This window comes from Mercenaria mercenaria, chromosome 7, assembly GCF_021730395.1.
Source record: "Mercenaria mercenaria strain notata chromosome 7, MADL_Memer_1, whole genome shotgun sequence".
Taxonomy (NCBI): Eukaryota; Metazoa; Mollusca; class Bivalvia; order Venerida; family Veneridae; genus Mercenaria; species Mercenaria mercenaria.
In genome coordinates, this window is record NC_069367.1 from 20167182 (window position 1) to 20188182 (window position 21001).

The following is a 21001-nucleotide window of genomic DNA, read 5'->3' on the forward strand; positions in this document are numbered from 1 at the left end:
TACAACAAGGAAGTAATCATCATAAATCACTCTCATTGCATCCGCTTGATAAAACGTCTTCTATTTTGTTCTATAATTTTCTGATCTCAGCTGTCTGATGCAAATTAATGATGATCTACAAACATTTCATCTGCATATGATCTGATACACTAATTATAAAGAAAAACATGCCACTCCTAGTGCTGACGTTTTAAATAAGATAGTAGGAATAAAGCTTCAATATTGCAAAGGAAATGCAGCTCTTGAAATTCGAAATGTAATGGTAGCCTTATATTGATATTTTCGTTTTCTTCTAAAGGCTATCTTTCTCTACCTTATATACATTTGTCAAATTTGACAATTTTCAATGTTAGTTCAAAGAAGAAATATTTTATAGGAGAATATATTTCCCAAGAGTCGCATACCAAGACTAATCATATTCGTATTCATCGGAAAACATTTTATGTTTTCATTTTCATCTAGGAGTCAATAACCTTATTCTTAAACTTTTCCAGTACTGAGTTGTTGCACGTTTGACTGGTAAAACAGTGATTTGTATGTCGTTATTGCGACAGATTATAAGAACACGAGTATTTTCTTCGTTTTATCTAAATTTAATCAGTCGGTCCGTTCTATTTTGGACAAATGACACGATTGAAGGTACTTCGTAAGGTCATATCGATAAAAGTATGGCGTTATTCAGGTTCAGTTGGAAATGGAGTTAGGATGTGTATTGAACAGTGCCAGCGATTCTAGCGAGACCATTGAGTCAGGCAGTCATAATTTCAGCATCGTTGGATTGTTATAGACTCTAGTTGGATTACTTTCCAATATATTTACCGGCTCTCTACTATCAGAGCTTCAATAATCAATACAATCGGAATTAAACTTGTTGCTAGCGTATTAATTTGTCATTTGTTTAGTGATTATTCTTGGCGACCATGAGACACTTAAATAACTAGAATATTGGATTTCTTTATGGTGAGATAAGATAGAAGCATTGTTTCTAGAAGAAGACGTTGCTTTTGTAGTTTTAGACTATTCTGATGTGTGTAGAACAAAAAAGGAAATTTACCTTTCTACTTCCTTAGGTTAAGTTTAAGATAACACCAAGTATGATATTAAATTATATACTTGAATACTACCAGAGCATGTTTCCTATACATTTATGGATTTATTAAAAGAGATATTTAATGATATATTAAATGACATATTCAAGTACAACAGATGACTTCTCAATTGACTCGAGGGGAACACTAAGGTGTTTAATGGAACAGAATAATAAGGGATAACAAAATGTACCTGTAACGCTTGGTGGTTCGTATTATTTTCCATATTATAATTATAATATTGTTGTTCTATTCTGTTTAAAATTCTATTGCAGCTGTCTGATATCACTTGTGTGGCATGTCCCCTTTATATCCCTTCGTTTACAAGAGGCAAGATATGGTTTTACCCCTATTTAAACGATCGTGCTGTTTTCCATCTTTTTGCTGTAGCTAATTGTTTCCTATCCAAAAACAGTTGGTACTTGTCACATTCATTTGATACTTTTCCTTGTTATTTATTATCATATTGAAAATTGTGCTTTGTCAGTTAGAAGTACGTAGATCTGCAAGAAAAGTATTGAAATAGTGCTCTGTCGGTAAGTAGTGCGTAGATCTGCAAGAAAAGTATTGAAATAGTGCTCTGTCGGTAAGCAGTGCGTAGATCTGCAAGAAAAGTATTGAAATAGTGCTCTGTCGGTAAGCAGTGCGTAGATCTGCAAGAAAAGTATTGAAATAGTGCTCTGTCAGTAAGCAGTGCGTATATCTGCAAGAAAAGTATTGAAGTAGTGCTCTGTTGAAAGCTCCAGGTCTTAGAAATAATTCATAATTCTTTTCAAGCTTTGTTTTAGATTTCATATTTTTTCATATTGTTTCAGTATGAGGTTTTAGCATATAATTAAACAGAATACTGAAGTTTTAGTGTACCCGCCTACCAAAATTGTCCGGGTTAATCTTCGTCTTTACATTCTTTCCAGTTTTGTCTATTTTCGTACTCTCAACTTTTCTGCTTTATATCCGGAGTAAAGGATATCTCTTCTATATTTTTGACTTCAGAGAATGTATTATTACATTATGTTTCCTTACTACTGTGCGTAACCAAGGCAACGTATGACAGTTTATCTAATACAGTTTTACCATTTTGAAATCATTTTTTGTCTACAGCGTATTCAGGTGTACCTTGATCAAAAACATAGGCAAAAATTACTAATGACATCGTGAAATCTTTAAATCGAGAAATCGTGAAATTCTGAAGTTGAAATCGTGAAGTTGACAATTCATGAAGTGGAAATCGTGAAAAGTTTCATTTGAAATGTCACTACCGGTCTTTCGTAAAATACTGTTGTGCTTCAGTGTTTTCTTATTACGACAAAAATTCTATTAATATATTATTTGTAACATCTATTTGTGAGCGGGATTTAGCGAACCTTTAATGTGTTTACGAAATATATGTGACCTACTCAAATAATGCACTTTGTTATTTTAACTCAGACTGTGGCTCTGTATAAGACAGAAAATATGCCTTCATTAGTGAACAATACTACACCCTGTCGTGTAAGAGATCATTTCAATACCATAAAGCTTTAATCACGTAACATGTTTATTTGAATCAATGTTGTGTATTATAAAAAAAAAGACTGCTTAACTGAAGTATTTACTCAATGCAGTATAATGAAGTGTATCGTATGTATTTACCAACTTGTTATACATGCTATAATATGGTTGAATAAATTACAGTGATGAATAAAACTTTATGCTTATGAATGGTAGGATTTATACTTTGGAAGGACTTGAAACATTTATATTACCGCTTTTAGTAAGTTTCGAAATGTGTTACTGGAAAATGAGACGGATAAAGGAGTGACCTTAAATTTATACAGCGTTGATGTAAATTGTGTAACCATTGCGAAATCATGTACAAAACTTTTTATATAAAGGAACATTAATCAGCTTGAAAATCAGATTCATATCTATTATCAACACAACGCTGTAATATAAATGGTGGATGTATATGGAATAAATTGAAAGGTAAAAGTGTCACACATATTTTCTGACTGAGAAGTTCAATACTAACATTTCTTTTAAGACGATCTTTTGTTTGATAACCTCCCCTCAAATTTATTTTCATTTCGGAATTTCATGCGGAGTATAAGTAAATTCAGTTACTGTTAAGACAATGAAGCTTTATAATTTTAATGACATGTCAGAGACTGTTTCAAAGGTGCTTGCTGTTCCGCAAACCACTATACATGTATATGAAAATAATATATTTTTTGTTTCGATGAAAGTTTGCCTTTTCTATCTTTAAAATGGTAGGAAAGTTGGTATGTAAAAATTCGAAATAAATCGCAGTATATGTACAATTATTTTTCTATGAAGTATGAAGAAAGTTAAAAAGACCTGGGGGGTCATTCTGTCGATTCATTGAAATTTCAACATAATACACATACATTTCACAATATTTTAGTTTACTAGCTGTTGTTTTCTTTACCTTTCTTATACAGTAGTTTGGAATTTATTACACGTAAGGATCTGACAAAAATTGTTGATCTATGAATGCATAATACTTGTTGACCTGTTCTGTGTTTAGCAGAATCATTTGCATTTTGCCAATAGAAATTCTTGAATTAAACAAACTTTTGTGTCAGTTATATGCCAACATTTATACGACTGAAAAACAATGCATATCTTTCTCTCCATGTTATTGTTACACCGTTTTTCATTCAATGTATTTAGATTTTTTCTACATTCTTTAATCTTCAAAATATAGGTGTTATAAAGTTATATACTTGTTATATGATTTTAAATATATACTTTGGCAATAATCTGTATTTGTAGAGAACACAAGAAAACAGAGCTGACAAATATACTTAGCACTTTTATATTTCAAGTAAGTGTTTTTCATTCTTCAGCCGGGGTACATACGTAGGTTTGTCAGACAAACTTTGTGAAGCAAATGCTTTAGAAAACAGTTTTCTGTTTGCTTATAAAATGCAATGTTTATATTGATCTTAGAATAATTCGTATATATATATATTGAATATCAAAGGTCTATGAAATTTAAATAAAAAGTCAGAATTCATTTTAGGGAAGGTAACTAAAGAAATGCGGTTGCATTTCAGTACAAAATAAGCTTTAAGGTATTTATTTTCGTATTTTATTCCTGTGATTACTTGGAAGGTGCTCTTTTAACCTGCAGGGTATTTTTTTTCATGCCACTTCTGTAGTCTTCATCATATTGCATAGACTCTTCCTTATTTTTCGATATATCCCTTTGTCCTATCCGTATTAAGTAAACTAAGTTTTTACATAGCACTTCAGGTGAGAAAGACGATTACATTTAGTTTTCATCATTAATAACTCAAACTTCTTCATGAATAATCCATGGACACTAGATCGATATAAAAAGATTGGCATTGATAAACTTCTATTCTCTTGAACAAAATAAAAACTGTTTATAGATTTACTGAAATAGCACGTGGTCTACGCCAACTCTCATCATGTGACCATATCAGATCGACATTGAACTCGCTCACTCTGCATTTTTATTTTTACGAGTTCAGCAATACTTTATATAGACATGTAAATCTTCAGGGGAATAGACGGACAAAATTATGGAAGAATAAGACAAATTAAACAACATGGTACAAACGAATTACAAGTTTAAAAAATGCCACCGACTAGAACGGTCAGGTTGTATTGAAGGAAAGCACTAATCCAATCACTGTTGCGTAGGTGCCAGAGGTTTGACATGCTCGTCCATCCATCTTAATGTACGATACAGAATTAACTTTACTTCTTTGCCTAATGATCGTTGCGAATGAGTAAATCAATCATTCGTGTACAATTTGGTAACAGAAAAAAAGTGAGGGAGTGTTTTAGCAATTTCGTAAATCAGATTTGCTGGATTGCTGATAATAACCTACCAGACTTGATATAATAACTTATCTCCGTGAATGTATAATTTGATTCGCTTTTAGCCATAAAAATCACGTTTCTTCTCAAGACGGCATGGAAACATTTTTATGGAAACTGAACAGGAATAGCTAAACGTTTTTCTTTAATTTATTACTAAAATTATGAAATTTCTGTGTGTTGTCTCAAGGATATACTGCCTCGTGGCAACATTTATGCTTTGCTATTATTTGCATCTTGCCAGTAACTATGTTTCGTACTTTTACGGGACCTACAATGGCCAAGGGCTCACGTACGGAAAACACGAATGCATTGATACTTTTGGATGGTATGCTTGTTTGTGGTGGTCGGATAAAAATGGAATGCACGAATCACAAAATAAGGAAACAAACATCCATAACATCCTTCAACATTTAAGATCTAGTTTACAATTGTATAACGTAATTAATCTGCATGAAAATATGCGTAAACAAGCATGTTAATTACAAAGTAAACATGACAACTGGTGATAACAAATGATTCATGTCCTGTTGACATCAGAAGGGAGGTCATGTATTGTTGTTAGGTATTGTAATGACCGACAATATAAGTCTGGGTAAACTTAATATCAATTTAAGTAACACTACCAGATAAGAAGATGTAACGGGACAAAAGGGGGCTCGGCGGCAGCAACAGTTTCCACATTACTTATCCATAAAGGCACTTCACATTAATTTCAAGCGAAAACAAGCAAAAACAGTATTAATGTATAACGAGTCGTGAAGTAACTTCTTTTTCGTTTTGCTTTTAAATTTTATGTCATGATTATTTATCACTTACTTTTTCATTTACGTTAATTCAGTTTTGCAGGACAAGATTCCGAGGAAGCAAGTCAGTTTATATGTTGTGCTAATTATGAACATTGTTAACGCGCATTTTGTCTGGTGCAAAAAAGGATAGCTATCGCTTATTTTGAAATACTTTCTAAATTAATGTTTTGAAAAGAAAGGTTCGTACAAATATCTTTCGGAAAAAATTATGACGAGTTGAAGCTCGTTTGTAATTTATATAATGTCCTCTATTTAGCATAGCGTTTTCCCAGGAAAATGTTTTGCAAACCGCATAACCTATGATGTCACAATTCATCAGAAAATGTTATCCGAGAACATTAAGTTAAGAAATGTCGTTCTAAATATTTAGCTGAAATAAGGAATAGAACAAAGTTGTTTAACGTGCATGTGTGAATCACAACCGGTACTTATTGCTCAAATGTGTTTTATGAGTTTGACGAAATACTAACATTTGTGTTTGTGAAGAAATACCTCGTGATTAATTTTTTTTTGCATGGAACTGTATGGAAACGTGCTTTATATGTAATAAGTTTGGTGTTCTTTCGCTCTAAAATGTTTTAATTGATAAGATCCCCGGTTGAGAGGTAGTATGTAATGAATAACTGATGCGTATTTTCATTTATTGGATTATTCTTATTTTCTGCAACCAACGCGTACAACTTAAGTAATTATTTACTACAAATACCAAACAAGATCATTGGAAACGATCTTCGACAGTTACGTCATAGAGAGCTAGTTTGCAGCTTCACACTCTGTTAAAACAAAATTTTTGTTATTGTCTTTTTTTTTTCAGTTTTTATCATATTGCACGCATAGAAATACAAAAGCTACGAATGATAAGAAAAGTACAGTGTTTTATAATATAACATCTATCTTTGTCTGTACCAAAAGCAAGGCTGGAAAAGTAACGGATCGTGTGTTGGCTAATCCATTTATATGTTTACGACGTCCGCTTAGCTTCTCTCTATAAATTTCTATGGACAATATCTCTCTGTTGGACATGAAGCTAAAAATAAGAATAGAAAATATTATAATAGATTACTAAGCTGTATAACTTGATATATAAATAGATTTTTCTGCTGCACAACATATATTGCTTATGTTTTACATTTATTGCGATACCGTAAGTATTCAGTACACTGGCACCAGAACAGAAAGAAAATGCCTCTGTACATGTTATACCTTACCCCTAGGTATTCTATAAGAACCATGGTCATGAACGGGAAAATACACTAACCCGTTTCAATCGTACATTTCTCAACTTAAACGCGCAGTTCGGTGAATGGGTACCTAGTATATTGAACAAGCGATAATTTATCTTCCAACGTGCACTAGTCACATTGTCTCAATATTCCATATTGCTGAGATTATCAACATATCTTATGCTTTCGTCAACGTTACAGAAAAAACTTGCATGACCTTCCCTAATGAACATCCGGTCTAGAGGTCACGGCAGTGTGCACATGTTAGGCGAAACGTAAACAAACAAAAACAGAATTTAAAAAAAAATCACAATTTTACACTAAAACTCGAAATGATGAATGAAATTCATCTTGTAGACCTATATGATTTTTAATTTGAAATCATACATTGGTCTACATCTGTTCTGTTTATTTTATTCATTTTGCACATTTATGCTGCATTTTCACATATTAGCGAACACATGTAGTAAAATGACGATGGACATACATTTTCACAACAGCCAATCAGAATGGTTTTGTAATCTAGAACGGAACAGGGAAGGTCAAGCAAGTTATTTGTGTAACGTTGAATAAACTTTAAACTACGCATTGTTTTGTAAGATAAGAAGTATTGAAGAAATGTGACCGGTACACAATTAAGAAATAATATATCTCATCCAGTGATTTGTCGTTGAATAAATCATTGTTTGGAGTTCAGATGCGAAGGAATTATATCACGAGGGCGCAGCCCGAGTGATATAGTAATGCGCATCTGAACGACAAACAATGATTTATTCAAGAGCAAATCACTCGATGAGATATATAATTTCGATTCTAACACGTTTAAAAGGATTTTTAAGTACATCCTTGACGACATTCATTAAATATTTGCCCGTTTTCAATCGGTTTCTTTTCTAGCGCGCCGCTATGCCGTTTGACGCCATGACGTAATAACTGTGACGTCAGAACAGTGATTTGTTGTATTATAATTCACTGTTTTCTGCCTTCTTTGTTTAATAAGAAAATGAATCGGATCATGTTAGAATTGAAGATAAATTACCACTTGTTTGATATCCATAGTACACATTTACCGGACTGCGTGCTTTAGGTATGAAATGCGGGATTGAAACGGGTTAGTATATTTTCCCTTTCATGACCATGGTTCTTATAGAATACCTAGGGGTAAGGTATAACATGTACAGAGGCATTTTCTTTCTGTTCTGGTGCCAGTGATTCAGTATTAAGAAATAGGAATTCGCTCTACGATCCTTTCTCTTTCTTTGATAAATAATAAATGGACATTATATTGAACACACATTCAGACATGAAATCATTACATGTTTGAGTTTGCAAGATAACTTGAAAGCAAATAATTTCTCGTTCTCCATTAATTCTCTCACGCATTAGGGAAATAACCTTTACAAGCTAGTAAATTGCATTTTAACTTTTGTGTATCCTAATGCTGAAATGAACATTCACTTCGCATGGATTTCAGTATTAGATAAGGGAAAGATTCACAAGATCACGTGTCTTTAGTATGCACACCCATTCTATTGGCTGAATCCCTTCCTCCTCTGTACAACGTATTTTATGAACAACAAAACTCATTTACTTACTTCCCTCGTTAACTTACGTATACTGCTGTTTTGTTGACATTCAGTTTTTTGTTATTCTTCTGACATTTTACTAGTTCTTTTTCAGCTTGCCTTATTAGTCCCCTACTGGTTGAAAACCAGTTTCGGGGACTATAGGAATGCGTTTTCCGGTCATTCCGTCATTCTGTCATTCCGTCTGTCCGTCCGTCCGCAATTTCGTGTACGGTCCATAATTTTGTCATCCTTGAATGGATTTTAATATTACTTGGCACAAATGTCCCCCATGGTGAGACGACGTGTTATGCGCAAAACCAAGACCCCTAGCACAAAGGTCAAGATCACAATTAGAGGTCAAAAGTCAACGGGCCTTTTTTTCCTGTCCTGTCCATAACTTTGCCACCCATGAAGGGATTTTAATAATACTTGGCACAAATGTACCTCATTATAAGACGATGTGTCATGCACAACTTTCAGACCCCTAGCTAGTCAAATGTAAACATGGCATGAACAGGGTCTGTTTCGTGTCCGGTCCATAACTCTGACAGTCATTAAAGGATTTTAATATCACTTGGTACAAATGTGCCCCATGGTGAGACGACGTGTTATGCGCAAATCCCGAACCCCTGGCTCAAAGGTCAAGGTCACAATTGGGGGTCAAATGTCAACAGTGCTTTTTTTCCTGTCCGGTCCAGAACTCTGTCATCCATCAAGGGATTATAATATTTCTTGGGATAAATGTTCCCCATGATGAGACGACATATCCTGTCCAAACCCAGAACCCTAGCTTAAAGGTCAAGGTCACTGTTGGAGATCAAAGGTCAACGGTATTTTTTAACTGTCCGGTCTTTAACTTTGTCATGCAAAACAGGATTTAAATATCAGTTTGCACAAATATTCCCCTGGATGAGACAACATGTCGTGCGCAAAACCCGGGCCCTAGGTCTAAGGTCAAGGTCAAACTAAGAGGCCAAATGTCAGATACAAGAATGACTTTGTCCGGAGCATTTCTTCTTCATGCATAGAGGGATTTTGATGTAACTTGGCACAAATGTTCACCACCATGACCCGAATTGTCATGTGCAAGAACCAGGTCCCTAGGTCTAAGGTCAAAGTCACACTTAGAGGTCAAAGATCAAATTTAGGAATGACTTTGTCCGGAGCATTTCTTCTTCATGCATGGAAGGATTTTGATGTAAATTGGCACAGATGTTCACCACCATGAGACACCATTGTTTTTAGAATTACATCCCTTTGTTTTACTATAAATAGATTATATTGTAACTTTATTATTACTGGCTGTAGGGAAAAATCGAGAACACATTTCCTTGGTACAACATGCATGTTACATCCAATTATCAGGTGTATTTTGAACTATCTCTACCTGGTCAAGAGTTTCTTGTGGACTTATATTATATATATATAGATTTTTGTTTTACTTATATGATAACTTTTTATAATCGGCCAAAAAAATCCATAATTATGAAAACAACTGTATGTTTTTATATATGCAAATTTTAATCCAAGTGGTTTGTTATAACATATTGTATATACTGGTTGGGAACCATTTTCCGGACAGGACCAGTTTCCGGACACATGTAATATCGGCTTTATTTCGTTGTTATTCATGTAATTGTTTCATCTAGATCATTTAGATGTTTGTTCTTCATGTCTACAACAAACCACTATTTTATAAGGCTGTATAATGTTTGGGGTTTTGATGATAACTTACCTGCGTTTACAAAACAACTTTCTGTCTAAATGGGGCATGAAGATAGCATTGCGCATGCGCAATAGTTCACACATGCCGAGGTATCAAGTGGGGAAGAAATAATCAAACTGCATAATGATTGTCTGCTGATAACATGTTCTACTTTTAATTTCACGCTAAAAGTTACGTAAGATGCAGGGCTGTTGATTTTTGCACTAATTTTATTCTATATCTATTGGAATTATCAAAAATTCGTATAAGACGAAATTCGAGTTTTTTTATAGTCAACCTCGGTTTGCTTTCGTAGCTGCTATTGAACGTCGGACTATGTTTCATGTGCAATTTTGAAGAGATGAATGATAAAGAAATGTGTAGAAATAGTTTAATTACTTATTTTGATATCAAATTAACAACAAAACACCGTCAAAATATTTGTCCGGATACTGGTTTACCTGACGGGAAAAATAACTTATTTTAGTGACCTCATTTGAGGCCCCATGGAACCCATATTTTACATCACAACGTGATGCTGATTACAACATCGGATGCGGAAGGAGCTAAAGTTTGTGCAGTATGAACTTCATTTATGTAAAATATTTTTTTAGGGAATAATGGAGCCGAAATATGAAAATGTGTCCGGAAAATGGTTCCCAACCAGTATACTACAATATTGTTTATACATCATCGACAGATATCAGTTCATTATGTTATACATGTACTGCAGTAGAGAAAATTAGGTGCCTTCAGTTGGGGACTTTGTATTGCATGACAATACTTCATTCTGACACTTGTTTACAATGTTTCCTTAGTATGTAGGAGGGTTTGTACAATAGTGGTGTAAATAGTTATAGCTGTATAGTTTATTTCTCAGAAATTCCGGGGGCATTACTAACATTAACGCGACTCATTCCATGACCTAAATGTAACCTGTTGTAATTAAGCGTCTTTTGATGTTTATAGACTCCAAGGCATTTTACATGCTGTCTGCTGACACCGTTTTCTGTAATCAATACAGTCACCATTAAACTTGTTGCATGTATATCAGTTTGCTGTTTGCTTTGTAATATTCCTCGGTGACACTATAATGGATTTTCTTACAGTTTTGTAATATTCGAACTTTTTTGTTAATGAAGTCACTTTCGTTTATTTTTCCTATTTGTGTATAACTAAGGGATGTTTAGTATAATAGAATATTTTTTGAAATTTACACAACTTACAATCAATTCTAGCAGTCTCAGTTTTATTTGGTCTTTTATAGAAACTAGGAACATATGTAAACTAACGGGGATCAAAAGAAAAAAAATATACTGTTAACTGTTCAGTTTTTTTCCTAAAACTATTTCAGTTTATGACTTTTATCGTTTTTGTCTATTATTCTGTATGACATTAATTTTGCTGATTGAAGTTCACTGCCATTAAATACTGTCTTAGTTCGTGTGTTTAAATCAGTTGTTATACTTTTTGGTCCTTTGGGTCCATGGAGAATATTAATTTTTACTACAATAGAATTTCACTTCAGCCGGTGCTAGGAGGGCGTGCATGAACAGACCCAAACCGTGTCTTTGTAGCGTTCTATGTTTCCAAAGGATCTTTTCACAGATTTTATTTATAGCTGTTTGTGTTATTTTCATATATGGTTTCTGTGATTTTCATATATGGTTTCTGTTATAGCAAACAACACTAAGCAAATTCATTTTCCAGAAAATATTTCTTCTGGTTATTTGACCGTTAGTTTTATTTGTAATCTACGTCCTGCGTTTAACCTCTCTCAGTATGTTAAAGGAAGACAATGTGTGGTATGTCACCTCATTACATGATTGCCATTCAAATATTTTCAGAGTTGTTAAATCTCCAGGAACATGAAGAAATTTGTAAATATTTTTAATTAACCGAATTAGATAAAGACAATTTTCTTTTCATGTATCAGCTTATAAGTATCACATCCCTCTATGCTTAATTTATTGATTGACCATACGGTTAGCGATATAAATACTGCGTTTCCTGGAATCCTGTTTTTCAGTCACTCTCTGGTGCAAATTAATAGACGTAGGGAATCAAGTAGACTTGTAGAATGTATGCAAGAAATATGTTTGAAATGTTTCCATCCCATATCAAATTTAATAACATATATGAAATCTTCAATTAGATTGTTAGATCCACAGTTATTTTTCTCCTTAAGCAAATTCTTCCACTCCCATTAAATGAGACATTTGGTCTGGGTTTTTTTTCCTGTTTTTAAAATGCTTCAAGAGTTTCTATTTTGTTAAGCTTTATGTACTATTCAAGCATCCGAATCAATATCATATATGACTATTTCCGGAATAAGTTTCAAAACAAACTTGTAGAATGGAAACTGTTTGTTTAGGAGAAATATACTTGTTTGCTTTAATGATTTCTTTCATTATTTATTTACTTCCTATAGAAACTTACATGAGCTCGCACAATAAAGGGGATTTGGCGGAATTATATTGATTTTGCACTAATTGCATAAGAAACGCTTGAGATTTTAGTTCTAACGTGATAGGAGCATCCAGACATGGGACATTATTACATTAGAATAAACGTCACATCAATATATAATAAAAGGAAATAAATACGATCTGTCAAATATCACTCATGTTTTCCATAATTGCATTTATATATGAGTGTGCGTTTATTTGATACTTTTAATTATTAGACTATCATATATGCCTTCGAATAAAGCTTCCATAAGGAAATAAGTATTTGAATATACGTTGCACATGGGGTATAAAATAAGTCATCAAATCAATGGCCCTATGAGTGTTTATGTCTATTTCATACAACTTCCTTTTTGCATCAGGTGACAAATACAAATGCCAGAGTTCCATTTATAGATAAAGGTGACACTGCATTTAGCGCTATTTATCACTTTATGCTACAGATGATACCTATTTTTGTACCTGTTTAAGGATTCAGCTTGTGTTCTATTTAACAAAGGTATTGTTGCGTATAACACTGATAATAGAAGTAATTTCGGCCTGGTAATAACTTTTTATCACCACAGTTATCTATGCATTATATCAAAGAGTTATAGATAAAAATTAAAGGCCTTTATATGATATGTGTTCCCTTTTCAGTTTATTGCCAAATATAGAGATGTACGTAGCTCACTCGTTGTATTGTATATTTTCAGTTTTGTGTGTGAATGATGAGGCTAGGTTGCCATGTCCTACATATAGCCATAGTTATTCAACAAGGTAAACTATTGGGTTTTTATATATTCTTTAATTTATCAAGATATTTTATTGTCTCATTTTGCACACTCTTTATCAACATGGGAATAGTTAAAACCATAAGTAGTACACTATAGTAAAGCTAAATATTGCAGTGTCTTAAAATATAAGAACTAGAGCTATTTGAATAAAATTTTATGACTTTGTAGATCTACTAGAAAACTTTTTAATTAACGAGAACGCATCCTTTTGCACCATTTATATATCAGTTCACGTAGCCTATTTATAACGATGGTAACGTTTTAAATAGCTTTTTTATATATCGGCCGTTCCATGAGAAAACCTGTATTAGTGACATAATATAATTAAACAAAGAAGGCTGAAAACAGTGTGTTACTATTCAACAATTTATGACGTCACAATTATTACGTCATAGCGTTAGACGGCATAGCGGCGCGCTGGAAAAGAAATTAACAGAAATCAGGCATATATTTGATATAGATCTAGATACCGTCAAGGACGTTCATAATAATTCTTGATAACGTGTTAGAATCGAAATAATATATCTCAAACAGTGATTTGCTCATGAATAAAATCATTGTTTGTCGTTTAGATGCGTAGAGCGGGTTCGGGTCTGGCCGGCCGTCGGCAGTAACCGGCCACTGGGCAGAAACACTCTTATATTTAACATTCGACATGTATAATTTATTAAAATTTCAAGGTCAAACAAAATGTAGTTTCGAGGAATCGAGTTTACAATCTTATCAATCAGTATCGTATAATCTATGTTCGTAAACGCTTGATGGAGGTTGAAGATGTTTCAAATCTATTTTTAGAGTGGCCGAGGAAGGCCGACGAAATTTTTTTAATTCTTGTCAACTCGGACACTTGCACAAAAAAAATCATTTAAGAGAAAAAAAGTACTTTAAATGTTATTTTGATATCTACAATAAAATGTTATATACCGATATACATGACTGATTGTATAAATAATTGTTTTAATAAGAAGAAATCACGCATTAAAGATCCCACTTAATTTGCTCTAATTAGTGTTAATTGGCATCCATCGAGTTTATAATTCATTCGTCAACTTGTTTATTATCTTGTTTATTGTTGATTATCAACTTGTCAATTTGCAGGTAGAAAAAAAAGCTAGAAAATTTCAGACTGGATTCCCATGCTTTTCAAGAGCAGTGTTGTTTGTTGGTTACTACTGGTTACATTCTACCAATTCAATTCCTTATTTATTTCATATTAATAACAAAACATTCAGACCTCATTTTCAGCACTTTAGAGAATTTCAATGATATGAAAACCATATATGGTCATTTAGTATAACATGTCTTCTTATCAAAAATAGAAAAATATTGACATGTTATGTTGAATATAAGAAAAATAATCTGTTCTGAGAAACATCACCCTCTAAAAATGCCCCCATGGAAACAGCCGTTTAGCAGTTACGCGTAGGTAGACATTTTTCGCAAAGAATAAAACTTATTCCAAGAAATTTACAATGAAAATTGTCTAGATCTATTCTCAATACTATAAGCAATAAACGTAAGCCAAAAATTTAACTGTCACCTCCTCATGTCACTCATTATACCAGATTTCATCTGTAGCATGGAACTACATTTTGGACTACTTCACATGTAACACTGAGTAGTCACTTCCGGTTTGGTGTAATCCGTCCTTAAAGAAACATTTTTCATACTCAAAATGTGTTATTTTCACTTAAATTGTACCAGTAACCTAAATGCATGAAAAAGAATACCAGTTTCAGTTTGATACAATCAATTTTCAAGGTTTTATGGCTTTTTCAGTAACGTATGCTAGCGCTCCAAATTTCCTGGAAAAAAGCTGTCGCAGCATTATTTTTGACCACCTTTCCTTGCTTGAGCTTATTTTTCATCCCCAGCTTTTATTATATTCCACTGGCTTATCGTAGTAGGTTGTCCCCCTTGAAAATTATCCGATATTCAATATTGGTTTCCCTGCTGATATTACTTTGAGCAATAGATTATATAGGAAATTTATATTCAATGATTAATTTCAAATATGTGTTTTGGTTTGTGAATATTTTACCAGATATGACAGAATACATCAATTTCTTCTCTTCAATTTGATGTGAAAATATTTATTCTGACTTAACATCTTCTTGCTTCCAATTGTGTTTAAAAGTATCACCACACTTATATTAAACATATAGTGAAAATCACTAAATTTTTCGATTTCTTTTACTTTAGAGGCAAATAAATTATATTTTACAAAGCATGACAATTTATTATCACATATGTAGGTATTCGTGACTTTATAAACAATACAATAGTATTATTAAAAGTGTAATATGGTAAAGGCTTCTTGCTTCCATTTAACTTCAAAGTGTATCAAGAAATAAAAACTTGTGGATTTCTTAAAGTTCTGATGTAACTTAAACGATGTAACGAGTTACGGAACTGCATATACCAACAATTGACGTACGATTCAATATAGTCTTTTGAAATAATAATGTTCATAATTGTCTCATAGTCAAAAAATAGAAAAGAAATGAACAGAACAGAATAGAACAGAGCTTTGATTTTTAACCAAACTGTTTATGAGAACAATACGAATCAACATAGGTTACAGTTTTTCTGACTGAAAGCTAAAATCTTTGGAATATTGAAACATTCGACGACAGGAGAAAAACTACGCCAAGGAATAGTTTTCTTATGAAATGGTGTAATTTGCAAATTAGGCGCTCCTTGAAAGCTGGTGAGTGGGGGAGAGAATGTGTACATTTATTTAAACAAAAGACACAGCATGGTTTCCACGCTTTGCAAAGAAAGGATGAAATTAACAGACGCGCAATGAAATGAAAACCAAGCTTGAAAAAAAAACACAAAAAAACATTATAATAGCGTGCTTTCCGTGAATTTGCACGGTAGGATTATCTCTTTAGTACGACCTACATTTTTGTCACAGTTTGTTCGTGGAAAGCATGCAAAATAGCCACCTTTACAGCCGAAGACTTTAGTTTTCACGGATAAATATGATTTCATGATTGCATTGTATAGTAAGTACAAACACATATCTGAATGGCATATTTGATATATGTATATCATTGATTATACAAGACGGTAACTTAGACACTATAGATAAGTAAACAAGGTGAATCAGAGCTAATTTAAAAAAAAAAAGATGAGTTCGGATCTCAATGATACACATACACCAATGCTGATAAGAAAATCAGAAACTTGATTCATAATTAATAGATTCTTTCTTTCTTTGATTTCTATGGAAAACCTAGGATCAAGGCCAGTTAATAAAACATGTGTGCGTGTTTTACTAACATGTGTGTTTTCTAAAAAGAAAAATTTTTTTTTTTTGCCATTGCCTGTCAAATACAGTATTGTTTAGTTTATTACTTTATTTTATCACGTTTTAAAGAGTAAACTTCTAGGCGTGAAAGTCAAACAAAAGTACCGTTATATGGACAAGAACATTCAAACAAAATCGGAATACATGTACATGTATCTTCACACAAGTTTCGTTTTTCTCGAGGAAAAACTATTATGCAAGTTTTTGTGGGAAAGCTCGTTTATGAAATAATTCTCGGATTTCAATGTTTAGCGACATTCAGAGTTTCAAAAGAAAAGAAAGGAAAAGAAATTATATAATGTTTTCATTTTCTGTTACATGACAACACGAATTTCGCAATATCACAAGCTAACATAATAGTTTCTTTTTTTTTAGAAATGTTTTATATCTTTACAAGAATAATGTTTCTATATGAATCTATAAACAACATGATTTATAAAAAAAGGCTACATGTTTTGTAGTTTCTATGGAGTAACATGCGACCTTAAATTCCATGTATAACCCAAAGCAAAATTTTAGATCAATGCAAAATCCATGACAAAGAATTATTGACTTGGGTCATGGCTTTAGCTAATCTAAGGGAGACAATCCAATATGAAGGGAATTGCTTTAACACAGTCAATAATTAAGGGAGAGAATTCTTGAAAATTCTCGTTAAAAGCTGACCATGTGCCATATTTTATCAAGTTTTACCATAAAGTGCACTCAAATCACACACTGTTACTGTAAAATATACCCAAACTCACCCCTGACACCTAAAACATACCAATATTTAGTCAATAAATATGCATTTTTTGAAAAAGATACACCCAAAACAGTGATTTTGAAACATTTTTAGTTTTTCTTCTTTTTCTCTGCTAAATTGCACTGAAATTGTCATCTTCTATCATAATCTGGCCCAGCTAGCCTGTTTACAGTCACATCTAGACAAGTTTAATTGTTTACCCCTTCACAACTTATAGGTTACATTCTACCAATTCAATTCCTTATTTATTTCATATTAATAACAAAACATTCAGACCTCATTTTCAGCACTTTAGAGCATTTCAGTGATATGAAAACCGTATATGGTCATTTAGTATAACATGTCTTCTTATCAAAAATAGAAAAATATTGACATGTTATGTTGAATATAAGAAAAATAATCTGTTCTGAGAAACATCACCCTCTAAAAATGCCCCCATGAAAACAGCCGTTTAGCAGTTACGCGTAGGTAGACATTTTTCGCAAAGAATAAAACTTATTCCAAGAAATTTACAATGAAAATTGTCTAGATCTATTCTCAATACTATAAGCAATAAACATAAGCCAAAAATTTAACTGTCACCTCCTCATGTCACTCATTATACCAGATTTCATCTGTAGCATGGAACTACATTTTGGACTACTTCACATGTAGCACTGAGTAGTCACTTCCGGTTTGGTGTAATCCGTCCTACTGAGGCAAATTTTTCGATATTTTCCGGTTCCGGTTTTTGTACACGCCGCAGACTGGTTGTCTGCATGATTATTCGTGCACCCCGAATCAGTCACAAAAATTCGTAAACCGCGCCAACATGCTTCTTTTATGTCTTTTTTCGTAATGCAAATTGTACATGCAACTGAAAAACACTTTTAAAACAGCAAGGAAGTGTAAAGGTCATCAAGTTCCTGCGAGGAGTGCAAACAAACAAAATTCCTAGAGCCAGTGCGAGAACGCGGTGACTTACGTCACCGTCACGGCTTCCCATAAATTTTGCAAAGTATGATATTCGCTGTAAGAGGTATGATGACACTAAATGTAAATTAAAGAGCGAGGTTTTTACTTTCTTTTGAGTGTTAACTATTTCTTTGTAAGTTGATATATATAAGATAAATCCCCGTGCTACGCGGTGCCTTAATTCATATTATAGATCTACATATTTGTCCAGATATGAAAAGAACATATTATAACTTCTACTTTGTGTGTTTTGATCTGTAAATGTACACAAATGAATTCCTTAGAAAATTTAGCCTAATAATACGTTTGTGGGTATTGAGGGCCGGTCGCATTAATCTTTGGGACAACTCCAATTCTATGAAAAAAAAATATTTCATTATTTTTCTGTCTTTTATATACGAGTCGGCATTTAGGTAGTAACCAGTGTGCAAAGGGCCGGCCGCGGGCCTCCGTGGCCAAGTAGTTGAGGTCGCAACCACTTGCCCTTCACCCAGTTACCCGGGGGCCTTTTTCCACCATCAAAAGCAGGCAAGTCGCCATTGTGTCAGTGTGACGTACGTTTAACCCAACAATCCGGTGTTCCAGAGTTTACTTGGCATGTGTTGCATTTGTGTGAAATTGTGTTGAAATTGAATGACGAACAGCTAACATTATTTGTGTGTGTCTATTGTTGATTAGATTTTTCAAATTTTAGGAATGTAGACAAAGTAATAGAAGTTTCACATAGAGCATGGTCACTATCTTAAATGATTAAGGATACTGACCAAGCTACTTCTGTTACTTTGTCTACATTCTTAAATTCTGAAATTGATTCGGCATTAATTTTTAAAGGATTTACAGCATGTGACATGTTCTTCGTGTTTGTTCCCGCGAATTTATGTCGTAGATATGTTTCAAAAGAATTTTGAGTGCTTAATTTAATTCATTAAACAATTATTACGTTTTCTATCAAAACAGCATTGTCTTTTTAAAAAAAACTTTGTCACAGCCGGTGAAACCCGACTGTGTGGCCGACCAGCATCGAAAACGGCCGACATGGGACGACGGTACTAGACAGTTCTTGCATTGACTGGTTATCAATTCTTACAATGTTTTGCCCCAATTAACCCCTGAAAATGTGCGGGACAGTCCGATCTATATTTAGACTCACTAGATACGAAATCGAAACTAGAATGTTCCCCATATGGTATTGAATTAATTAAACGGCCGAATAACCCCGAACCCGCTGTATTATTATAATATCACGAGGGTTGCGCGCGCCCTCGTGATATAGAGCTAGGCCTAATTCTTTCGCATCTAATCTTCAAACAATGATTTTATTCAATGACAAATTACTGTTTGGGATATATTATTTCTTAGATAAATAGTTTAAAATCATTGTTTTTCTTATGTTCATGTAGAAACTAGATCTGGAAACAAATGTACGCCTATTGTGTTTGCATATTTTGTTATCTCAATTTTTATTTTTATGAAACGGCCCCTTTAAATTAACCTATATTGATTAATTCACCAAAGACATGCAGAAGAAAAAGAAACCACCGTGCCTAAATTCAAGATGCATTTTAAATTGTTATTGTCAATTGCTGACGCTTCATTCGCATTGTACAGGGTGCATGTACCACTTGACTTTTTCGCTAATCTGGGGTGCCAAAAACATGGCGGATTCCTCGATAAAAGTGACATTTTCTAAAATAGCTTTTAACCAACTTGTTCAAATAAAGGGAAACATGGATGAGTGCCGTCTTACATAAAAATCCAACACTCGGCTACAAGTTTTTTGTTTCAAAGTCCGTTCGTTTTCTCTTAAAGTGCAACCGCGCAACTGAAGTGAACAAAGTTAATGATGTTAAGACGGGGGACATTTTCGTAAATTCAATAAATTAACCTTTTAAAAGACCGAAAAAGACTACTTTGCGACACATATAGTTGTATGAATATTCTCGCGACATATACACCTTAAGAAATTACAAAATAAGAGCCTTACATAGCTTCCGGGGCCAGATTTATGTAATTGCTAAGTAGGGGTTCAGTTTTGTTAATGCTAAGACGGGGGCATGATTCAACGATTTGGTAATTGAAGTCCTTTGTGTTTCATAAAGTCGCTTCATTGAAGTTTTTCCATGTTGATACTGCTCATTATAGAATAATCCCGTTATATGTATCTTAAAATTAAAATAGTCATGACAAATGAAAGCTTTCTACCGACTTTAAACTGCATATTTTACCTAAAGTGAAATGCTTAATTTGACTGATTTAATGAAATATGCACCAACTTTCACTCTGTGGTGTCGGCCCGGTACAATTTCTCCTTCTTTGCTGTATAGTAAAACAAACACTTTTGTAAATGGATTCAGCGGCGAATTTCACAACAAAAAGTTTACAGCATTGAGAGCTCTGTATTTCTGATCGTATTCAATAAATCACAAAGAAACACTATCATCAACAATGAACTTCTTTGCTACATATCAAAGTACTCAGTCACTCTTTATGATTTCCA

The 21001-nt window shown here is 33.3% G+C and overlaps 1 protein-coding gene across 5 annotated transcripts in view; it reads left to right on the plus strand.

Annotated features, from left to right (window-relative positions):
* The window catches only part of LOC123554791 (thrombospondin-2-like), an 86060-nt gene that overhangs the window by 56779 nt on the left and 8280 nt on the right, over window positions 1-21001 (plus strand). For 2 of the 5 annotated variants that reach the window (XM_045345144.2, XM_045345143.2), the window contains exon 2: window positions 13409-13472. In XM_045345144.2, the coding sequence (XP_045201079.2) occupies window positions 13421-13472 (52 nt within the window). In that variant the 5' untranslated portion in view covers window positions 13409-13420. Of the gene's footprint in view, window positions 1-2659; window positions 3054-3863; window positions 3916-13408; window positions 13473-21001 lie in introns of those variants that run through there. The other 3 variants (XM_045345141.2, XM_053547727.1, XM_045345142.2) reach the window with 3 other exon arrangements.